Source organism: Syngnathus typhle, linkage group LG2, assembly GCF_033458585.1.
Source record: "Syngnathus typhle isolate RoL2023-S1 ecotype Sweden linkage group LG2, RoL_Styp_1.0, whole genome shotgun sequence".
In the NCBI taxonomy this organism is placed as follows: Eukaryota; Metazoa; Chordata; class Actinopteri; order Syngnathiformes; family Syngnathidae; genus Syngnathus; species Syngnathus typhle.
The window spans coordinates 4,801,001-4,811,438 of NC_083739.1; the positions used below are offsets into that span (position 1 = coordinate 4,801,001).

A 10,438-nucleotide genomic window follows, 5' to 3' on the forward strand; every position below is an offset into this window, starting at 1 on the left:
TACAGAATTAATGTGAAGATGGCGCCCCCTTGTGGCAAAATAAAGAACGCAGACCAGCTTTCACTACTTTCTAATACTCTATTTGGATAACGTTTTCACATTAAAGTATGTTCTGCTAGCTCAAGTATAAAAAGCAAGAAAAAAACCACCATTATCAAAATTTTATTTGAATGTATATAAATAGAAATAACTACATTATGAAGAGGGTGGTTTTTTTCCCTGGGATCAGTTAACAGTTTTGGAATAAGTGCAAGAGCGTGTTTAAAGAAAATTGTTTTTATTTCATTACAAAACAAGCACAACTGCTTAAAAACCTTTAATATGTTCTATAAAGTGTTTGTAATGCAGATGCAGGAGGTGCAGCATGCATGTACATTGAACTTCTTTCATCTCACTGCAACACAACAAAGGAGATAAAATAATAGGGCGGAGCGGGGGCATTCCGTCAGAGTCGATGCATGTTCGTAATCCGTGAAAATCTGCTCGCTCCTCACCCATCGGGGCTATTTAAGGCTATCGAATATCTGTACAAGGTTTTATTGACGTGAGATCATATACAGTGAAACGATATCATTATATCCGACACGAGAGCTGCACTCATGCTAACTCCTTGAATGATTACAAAGTCTTCTTTTAATGACGCGGTACCGTTCAAATCTCAATAACAAATTAATACCTGAATGTGAAAGAGTCAATTAAGATTGTAAAGCCAGCTCCGGTATTGGATAGTGTTATATAGTGCAAGTGGTGGATGTACACTGTGGCTATATGCTCAGAAGAAAAAGCTCATACGTGTCCATCCGTTTGTGAGTGCGGGCCGGCTTGCTCCCGGTCCTCAGGCAAATTGACCACAGCAGAGATAAAACTAGGATTTGACGGTGGAGGTTTTGGAAAGTAGTTTGTGATAAATCCAACCGTCGCCCTGGCGGAGAGAAAAGGAGCTTGACTACGTTCTGCATGGAGATGTTACACGTCGAGTTAGGCTGGCTTACCTCCCTGTCGAAGTAGCGGGTCCTCCAGGAGGTTTCTGTCTCCGCCCGGTGTCTCTCCTCGGAGCGTTGCCTCTCCTCCAGGATCCGCTTGTGCTCGGTGGCTTTGTCGATATCTTTCTGCCGCAGGGCTTCGGTAACGTGCTGCCACAAGCGCCTAAAAGAAATGGAAACATTAAAAGTTGGAGCTGACACAACATGTTCTTGCATGATATTGTTGCATACCAGACAACGCCCGTCTGTTTTGAATGTTTGTAAAGGCGTCGACGCAGCTCTCGTTAGTAATTACGCAGCCCCTTCACAGCATTCGGCATCGCTCTTTACATTTGTTTTCCATCTTGTGTCATGTAAGGTCACTTCGTTTTACATCCTGTATGTTTGACATAAATTGTACTGAACTTAAGTCAAGCCAGTTGCGTTTGAATGTGCTCTATCAAGACATTTAGAATGAAAAGGAGCAATAGAGTCATGCAAAGCAAACAGATACATGGTGAAGGAGACTAATACTTTTATTTATTTATTTTATATTAGTTTATCTATTTTCTTTTATTTATTCATTTATTATTTCATTAATTTATTTTTATTTATTCATTTATTATTTTATTAATTTATTTTTATTTATTTTTCTGGCCAAGAAGCAGCAAATGTTACATTTACACAGCTTAATAAAATTGACATTAGCATTACAAAAAAATGGTTGCAATTTGATGAAGTCATCTTCAGTGCTTTCATTTTGGACTTAAAGTTGGTCAATGAAACAAGATAAAAAAAATAAAACGTGAAAAATGTACGAAATTTCAATAAAATAAGTGCAACCAAATGTGCATAATGGAAAAAATAATGGAGTCCCCTGTCCGTGTACCGACCTGGATTCGGTTGGCCCTTGCTTCTCGATGGGCCGGACCCACTTCCTGGTTACAGGCAGTTTGGTGACGTCGACCGCCCGGGTCTCGCCGTTGGTGTAAGCGAACTCCAGAGCGCCGTTCCACTCCCCCTGAATGCGGCACGCCACCACATTGGTCGGGTTGTGTTTCACCTCTGCCGTTACTCTACATTTAGGAAAACAAAAGGTGTCACCTTCCTGTTCTACACTTCAAAGTGACGCGCCGTGCTTACTTGTGCAATTTGCCACCATAAAAGGGTTTGGTTTGAAAAGTGATGACTGCGGCGTAACCCGTTTTGGCGCAAGTGATGTTAACTTTGCCGCCGAGTTCCACCCAAGGGACGGTGAGGATGGAGCGTGCGTATGCGCATGGCAACGTGAAGGTGTATTCTTCATCGTGTTCCAGCAAAGTCAGGCAACCTAACAAAAAAAAAAAAAAAAACATCGTGTTACACATTTGAGTTAATGTGAGGCAAAAAAAAGAGCTGCTAACCTTCGCCGATCATGGAGACGCCAATGGACATGCCCATGAACTTGCTCTTAGTCCACACGTGAGTATTTACACACATGCGTCTCTCCTGGCATTCTGCATAAAACCCAGACACGGGGGGATGGTGGGATACTTGCTCAGCCACAAAGCGCACTTGGTAGAAATCTTGGGAGGGGGCGGGGTCAGGGCTTTCTGGCGAGGGCTCGGTTGACGAGGCCTCCGCTGTTTTGGGGACTTTCCAGGAGCAGTGGAAGGTCTCGCCGATGATGGGGTTGTAGGGCTTCTTGGCGATGGCGCCCTTGCGGCCCTCGTGGAAGGAGGTGAGGTAGTACTCCACGAAGCGGACCATGCGCTCCTCGGGGGTGTCGCCGTCCGTGATGGCCACAAAGAGTTCGGGGTGCGACATGAAGTCGGCGTACATCTCCAGTAGAGAACGCTTCTCCAGGATGAAGGTGGGAAGAACAACCTGCGGCAGGACGACCGAAGATTAAAATGGAGAAAAAGGTACTTTCCGTGCTAGTTAGCTAACCATCTGCCTCGACTTAATCGTACTTAGTAAAGCAAAAAGTTGTTGGGCCAACAGACTGTCCGCATCAACATTGTGGGTCATGTGACTCAGCTCAGAGCCGACTTCTGACGCTGCAAAAACATTTCTCGATTCAAATCTGATTAAGAGATGTACTTTTGTTTTATTTAGTAAAGTTTGGTGTTTCGTTTTTTGGCAGCTGTGTACGGTGTGGAAAAAAAAAAAAGAATATGTTGATTTTTTTTTCTCTCCCTCTCAACACATGGAACTCGACCTACCCGTGTGAGGTCCATGCCCAGCTTCAACTGCGAGAGCAGGTGTAGGATGACACTGCGCTCCTCCTCCACAGCACACAGGTCCTCCTCTTTGTCCGTGAACGAGTCGGCGACTTCATCCTGAGCGTCAATGTCTTCTTGCTCCTGAAAGACAATAAGGAATGAAGATACGTCTTCGACCTGAGCCCACCGTTGAAATCTTCCCGTTGCCTTACCCCAGAGAAGCTGCAGGACTCTGGGCTGCTGAGTTCCAGCCCTCCCTCCTGCAGCAGGTCCTCTCCTGCTGTGAAGCTACCCAAGGAATTGCTGCCATTCTTCAGGATGTCGGGCAGCTTGGGCTCCAGCCACTCAATGGTGGATCCTGCCATGAGCAGGAGGTGCAGAGCAGTGGGTTCACAGCTACTCATCAATGCCCCCACCCCTCCCTCCCTTCCAGCCCCCCACCCCCTGACACTCACAAACACACGTAAGGCCAAAAAGGTGGCCCGCACTACAAGAACCCGAGCGGTGCCGGGCAAACGTCTCGAGTTCAAACGCAACCGGAGCCTTGGATCGGACGCGACTTGCCCCGCCGAGAGGAAACACGCTCATCCTTTGATCGGCTTGGGGACCGCCGGTGCGGCATCTTTTTATGCAAGCTTAGGGGTGGGCCGATCCCATTCAAATTCACCTCGCCTGTTGCCGGGCAACTTAATCTGATTGGCTGTTGCCGTCGGGGCCGCCTGATGAAATATGCATCGGGTAATGAGATCTGCTTCAGCAAAGCGGGACATGAGCTGACTTTTTTTTTGCCGTTTCAAATGATTTGGAACAGAGAGTGAACGTTGACGTCAAAGATGATTCGGACATACGTGCACGACACTTTGAAATTGTCATTAAAAGTGCAGCGTCGCATTGATATCGTCACGACCCGAGGTCCAATTACTCTTGAAACAGGTGGCAATAATGAGTACCGCTCCCTATCAATAATGCAAAATGATTCCACTGTTTGTCTAGTTTGGAGAGAGACCTGTTGTTCCCTACGAGCACTTGTGGGCCTTCTCATTCGCGCAAATTCTGTTTCCCATTCATCACAATTTGAATACACGCAAAGGAAAGGAAACAAAAGCGCCCGCCCACCTGCCATGGATCCTGTCTGCCTGGCCACCTGCTGCAGGTTCAAAATATGCAAGCAATCGTTGAGGCAGGTCATGGTAGCCATGGAGGTCGCCTTGAGCATAAGAAGATCCTGGTCCAAAGCGGACAGACCGGGAGCTGCGGGGAGGCCCTCGATTCCTTGGATTAGGTCTCGGTGCTGGCCTTGAGCTTGGGTCATCATCTAAAGAGGCGAATGTGTGGTTAAAGGCTACAAAATGTCAATGAAATCTTTGAAGACATCTCTTCACATTTGCAAAGTTACTCATTGGTGGAAATAGATGGAAGAGATTTCTGTCAATCAGTGTGGAGTCAAGGGCTTCATTATTTACTTCTCTGGCTTCTAGAAGGTGATCAGGTAGCAGGGACCGCTTGCTGGAATACAGTGAGGAGCCCTTGTGTATTTGCCAGTTGAATAATGAGGAGGGGTTCTGGCTAGGTCTCCGCATAGACATAGGTGAGCTACTGCTGCCTTGAGACACCATGGAGTAGCTGCGTGACTTGGGTGGAGGATTGCTCTGAGCACAAAAGTCACACAAAGTTGGATTCAAGTGGAATTATATTTGCCATCTGTTGCAAAACCAGTTTTACCTTTCCCATGGCCTCAGTGTGATGCTGCGTGCAGAGTTGCAGTCTGCTCACCCAGTGTTGTCTTTCTTTGGCGTCGGTGGCTGAGAATTATGCATGAATTAAAAAAAGGAATAAATGCATGCTTGGGGTTATTCTAGCAGTGTGCAAATTAATCAATGCTCCAACAGCACTGTTATCAGGACAACTTCAACCTTAACATACCTCAGAAATGATCACACAAAATTTTAAATAATCTGGTGTTAGTCTTGATCAAAAAAGGGCAAAATTATCTTTATGCATGGCCTAGAAATTAAAAAATAAAATTCAGAACGAGGTCTGAGTAAGGTGTTAAAACACACCCCTGAGCTTGTACTGCTCTCCACTGATAGCGTTGACAGTAAATGTGTGCGAGTCCTCATCACTGGGGGAGATGACCGCTCCGGCCAGGGGCAGCATGCCACGGGGCTTCTGAGGCCGGGATTGCTCGTTGACAAAGTACTCCAGCAAACCTGCCTCGTTGTTCAGGACAAAGAACCTGGAGAGGAATCGCTAAACATGTCCAACTCTGGAAATGGCGATGATCATTTTCGTATACAAGTAGGGCACATCACCTGTACTGCCAACCTGTCACCAAGTTGGTGTACTTCATCAAGTAGCCATTGATATTCTCCATGTGGTCACTGGCATCCATCATGCAAAAAGGAGAAACACAGAAGATCATTGGGATGGAGCACACAGCCACAAACACACAAAGTGGCTTTTTCGATTGCCTCGTAAATACGTCTGGTCAAAAAGTAAAGCAGCTGAGCCCAAATGCAACGTGCTAAACAAGTCACTCGCTAGTCGTCGTTCTTGCCACCACTCCTGGATGTAATAAACACACGTTACGATCGGATTCACTAACTAGCTGTCTAGCGTCACCAAACCAGAAGTACTCGCCTGTACTGCCAGCTTTTTGCACTCGCTCTCCCCGAGCTTGGAGTCCTATTCTGGGGGAATACATCCAATTTGCTTTCGTTGTCCGTAATTCGTATTGCTGTGATTTCCCCTTGCATAGTCACTGGCAACACCACCACCTTTAGCTTAGCCGCAGTCTGCTGGACTTAAGCTAACCCGTCCAAACAAGACAACGTTAATTAAAGGAGACGACGTTTCTTTAAAATGTAAAGTGACGTTCCAAATCCTTTTCGTACCGACCATACAACTTATAGAAAGCCATTTGTCGAGTTGCTATTCTAAATAAAACCTGATAAAACATGTCCAGCCAGCTTGACAGTCTTCCTGGTGGCTCAACCAGAAACGCATCACGTGAGTCGTCATCGGGCGTTTCAAGCAAATGCGTGTTTTCTAGATTCATATTTGAAGGCAAAATATGAATTTTAAAGCAAGCAAATTTTTATTCAACATATATCCTCGTGCCATCCGGAAAGAACATTGTGTGCTATTTCTACTCGACCCAATTTCAATAAAACTGTTTCAATGTGCACTAAAAACAAAATCAAGTACTGACGTCTGTGAGTTAAAGAGCTTTAATTCGAATTAACCTTATTTGTAAATAAAAGTAAACTAAATACATTAAATACTAATAAACAAACAAATAAATTAATGAATAAATAAATACATCAATAAATCAATAAATAAATGTTACACAGCAAATATTTCCGCTGCCATGTCAGACGAACATAATACACTTAAGTATAAATTTATTCTGTATTATTATATTCAATTATATGATTAAATATAATGAAAGTAAGTGATTATAAATGATAATACTATATAGCGGTACAAAAAACGGATAGTGCATATTCGTACGATAACGTTCATGTACGAAATAAAGTGACAGTTCATAAATTCTTAAAATTATTTGTTTCAGGAAATGAAAAAAATAAGTTCCATACGTTAGTGCCATCCAGTTCAATCATAGGGCGTATAAGGAAGTGAGATGCGGAAGATTAAAGTACGGTGCAGGGTTGAAAAAGTACGACCTGGATCAAAATGCCCGGGACTAAAGTCTGCATCTTGGGATCGGGAAACTGGTACGTTTAATAAGTTTTTGAGAAGCGTGTCTCACAGTGCTGTTTCTTTTTTTGTTTCGCGCAGTCTATACGTGTAATGTCGGGTTGCAATGTATTTTTTTAGTTGTTGTTGTAAATTTGAGAATATATCATCTGTCCCATCGGACAAAAGAAAAAAAAAAAAACGCCGCCAAACCGATTAGAATGCTCATGGAGTCTGTTTAACTCTTTGCAAGAATAGGGCTCGAACTTTTAGGGGCGAGATTTTCTCTCCAACTTTGTACCATCATAATCGACCGTTTTTACGACGCAAACCGGCTTAGGTCGAAAAAAGGCGTTAAATATATGAGACGTGTGTCGTAAACACGAAACATCGTAACTCGAGACCGCAAACCGAGGACCCCCTATATTAAAATACAGTGGCCGAGGTGTTCGATAATCAAAAAGCAAGGCAGTGATATAATTTTTAGGAATACATTTAAAATTATAAGCATGATATTGTTTAGGTGCAGTTGGTAATTGCGACTTTACTATTCAAGTTCTGTTTAAGAAAATCAAAAACTAAATAACTATTCAAATAAAATGATGTATAGCTACATGAAAGATAAAACAACGAATGATTCAATTAAAATGTTTGATAGCGATATTAAATTTGAATAAAATGGTACCCAAATTAAGTTTTAAAAGGTCTGCAAGACACTTAAACGGGAGTTCTATTTTCCTCCACGTCGGTGCCACAAGAGGGCGCCCGCGAATCACTACTGTTGCTATGAAAAAACTTTGTTTTTGTATTGAAAGTCAGTTGTATATATAACAAACCTGCGTTTTAACATCGACGTGTATGTATTTTTACTTTTGTTTATTGACTGTCCTGAGGGTTCATCCGACTCCTCTTTTTGTTTTGATTTGTTTTATAGGGGCTCTTCAATTGCCAAAATAATTGGATGGAATGTCAGATCATCAAACCGGTTCGACCCAGTCGTGAACATGTGGGTTTACGAAGAAATGGTCAATGGGAAAAAGCTGACTGAGATCATCAACACGGAGCATGAAAATGTCAAATATTTACCTGGTCACAAGCTGCCAAAGAACGTGGTAATTGTCCAGTATCGAGGGATTGATTAGGAAATTATGTCGTTTTGACACAATAAGCCAAGTCTTCTATTTTTCTGAGCCAATCAGAGCTCTCTGAATATCTCTATAATACTGTAAAGGATCACATGACCTCACTTTGTCGCCGATGTTCTGACCAGGTGGCTGTTCCAGATATCGCAGAGGCCGTAAAAGGAGCAAAATTGCTTGTTTTCGTGACCCCTCACCAATTCGTCCGCTCACTCTGTGACAAGATCAAGTCCCACGTTGTGGATGGTGCCGTCGGCCTTTCACTCATCAAAGTGAGAGCTCCGTTCCGATGGCAAAACAAAACAAAACAAAAGTTGCTTCATTGTGGCAATGAACTGCCTGTAGGGTATCGACGAAGGTCCGGACGGACTGCAGCTCATCTCGGACATCATCAGGAAAGAACTGGAAATTGAGGTCAGCGTCCTGATGGGGGCCAATATTGCCAGCGAGGTGGCAGATGAGAAGTTCTGTGAAACCACCATTGGTGTGACTCTTTAACGCATCATTTCATCCCGGTTCCTGTTGTTATTTGATTTATAATTATTCCGTACTATTTCCAAAAGGTTCTACAAATGAGGCTAATGGACTTCTCTTCAAAGAGCTTCTTCAGACACCCAACTTTCGTATCACTGTGGTGCAGGACAGTGACACAGTGGAGTTGTGTGGAGCGCTGAAGGTAAATGATTAGCGTCAAATCGACTCAAAAGGTCAGAAGGGAAACAAATGGAGCCCGTATCCATCCGTAGAACATCGTGGCCCTCGGCGCCGGATTCTGCGACGGCCTCGGATTTGGGGACAACACCAAGGCTGCGGTGATCCGCTTGGGTTTGATGGAGATGGTCGCCTTTGCCAAGTTGTTCTGCAGGGGCCAAGTGAGTTCCGACACCTTCTTGGAGAGCTGCGGCGTGGCCGACCTCATCACCACCTGCTACGGTGGACGAAACCGTAAAGTTGCAGAAGCCTTCGTCAGAACTTCCAAGGTAATTTAGAAGCTTACAGTAAACACTGAATTAATGGACGGATTTAAAAAATGTAAAAATAAAAAAAAAGTAATTTCTTTTAAATTTTATTATTATTATTATTATTATTTATTAATGGACAAATTTAAAAATTAAAAAAAATATGCTACATAAAAATAAAAGCATACCTATGAAAACATCACATAAGCAACCACAGAAAGACGAACAACATTTATCAATAATTTATTACAATATAATATTTAAAAAAATCTTCTTCATTAGTCCATCGCAGAGCTGGAAACTGAAATGCTCGGTGGACAAAAACTGCAAGGTCCTCAAGCCTCGGCTGAGATTTACAAAATTCTACAGAAGAAGGACATGGTCAACATGTAAGTCAATTAACTGCATGGCCCAAACGCTGAATTGTTAATAGGAGTGATTGATTTTTATGAATAATTCTTTTCCTGCTTTAGGTTTCCGCTCTTTGCGTCCATATACCTGATCTGCTATGAAGGCAAAGAGGTGAAACAGTTCATCACCTGCCTTCAGAAACACCCAGAGCACATGTGAAAATGACAACAGTACATTGGAATGTGCCTTCTGTGGAAATTTGAGACAACAAGAGTTTGACAACATTCATGAGCTGGAAACTCATTTCAATTTGATAAACAAGAACTTTTTTTTTTAAACAATATACAATTAAAGAGTTACTTTTTTTTCTTTGTGTTATTATCAATCATATCAGCCATTTTCTGCATATTGCTGGATGGAAGGAGCCTTTCCCAGCTGACTTGGCAAGAGGCGGGCCTGGTTGCCAGACGATTGCGTAAGATTTTGTAATAGGTTGCCAGATATTCACACGCATTCCTAGCTGCAATTCAGACTCTGCAATTATTTTAGCATGCAAGGTATGCAGGAGGAAATTCACACTTGTACAAACCGACAAATTGATAACTGTGAGGCGATTTTGCAAGCCCATTATATGATAAATGAAATCAAATTCAACATAATCTTAGATAATTGCACAAAGGTTGCAAAATCAATCTAAAATTTTGAGTCAAACGCAAAATAAATGTAGAATTGTCTCCTCGTCAGCACTTGCAAAGAACGTAAACTGAACTGCACAAAAAGACGAATGACGTCAGAGCTTTCCCCTGCAAAGATAATCGAATTAATAAAACGTCTCACTATACTGCTACTGTTGCTGTTCTATTTTCCTGCAACGTGGCTCTTTTGCCCGCCACCCTGTTTTTTCTCAAGTACCACAAAATCATAAACGATGTAAAAAGTGGTCATTCATAACACGACTTGAACGTAGAATTCTTGTAACATTGGCCGCGCCGTAGTGAGAGCTCTTAACTAAACAGACGATCTCTTATACTGCACACGCCCAGCATCAGCACCAACAGCGCATCCTCCTAGCGCACTTGCTTCTTCATAAGCTGAAGGCCAAGCCCACGACGTCCCCCCGTATT

General features: G+C 43.0%; 3 protein-coding genes across 4 annotated transcripts in view; 2 read left to right on the plus strand and 1 right to left on the minus strand.

The window, feature by feature from the left end:
- Positions 1 to 260: 260 nt before the first annotated feature.
- On the minus strand, positions 261 to 6,202 carry LOC133166852 (oxysterol-binding protein-related protein 11-like). Of its 2 annotated transcripts, none has more exons than XM_061297195.1 (13): positions 6,114 to 6,202; positions 5,479 to 5,547; positions 5,227 to 5,402; positions 4,889 to 4,968; positions 4,630 to 4,815; positions 4,283 to 4,481; positions 3,379 to 3,524; positions 3,167 to 3,307; positions 2,366 to 2,828; positions 2,106 to 2,292; positions 1,856 to 2,038; positions 993 to 1,146; positions 261 to 922 (listed from the first exon to the last, which is right to left on the minus strand). In XM_061297195.1, the coding sequence occupies exons 1-13, from the start codon at positions 6,185 to 6,187 to the stop codon at positions 866 to 868; spliced, it is 2,115 nt and encodes a 704-aa protein (XP_061153179.1). In that variant the 5' UTR covers positions 6,188 to 6,202; the 3' UTR covers positions 261 to 865. The 2 variants fall into 2 exon arrangements, with proteins under 2 accessions (XP_061153179.1, XP_061153172.1); XM_061297188.1 differs by having other exon boundaries at positions 5,807 to 6,186.
- A 541-nt stretch (positions 6,203 to 6,743) lies between these two features.
- Positions 6,744 to 9,679, plus strand: LOC133166864 (glycerol-3-phosphate dehydrogenase 1-like protein). Its single transcript, XM_061297205.1, has 8 exons — positions 6,744 to 6,903; positions 7,800 to 7,977; positions 8,136 to 8,276; positions 8,350 to 8,488; positions 8,568 to 8,680; positions 8,751 to 8,984; positions 9,246 to 9,352; positions 9,437 to 9,679. The coding sequence occupies exons 1-8, from the start codon at positions 6,863 to 6,865 to the stop codon at positions 9,531 to 9,533; spliced, it is 1,050 nt and encodes a 349-aa protein (XP_061153189.1). The 5' UTR covers positions 6,744 to 6,862; the 3' UTR covers positions 9,534 to 9,679.
- Positions 9,680 to 9,819: 140 nt separating this feature from the next.
- fam171b (family with sequence similarity 171 member B) overlaps positions 9,820 to 10,438 on the plus strand; it is a 5,411-nt gene continuing 4,792 nt past the window's right edge. Inside the window, exon 1 of the mRNA XM_061297175.1 lies at positions 9,820 to 10,438. This exon is cut by the window's right edge and continues 276 nt beyond it. The gene's annotated coding sequence lies outside the window, so the exon portion shown is untranslated.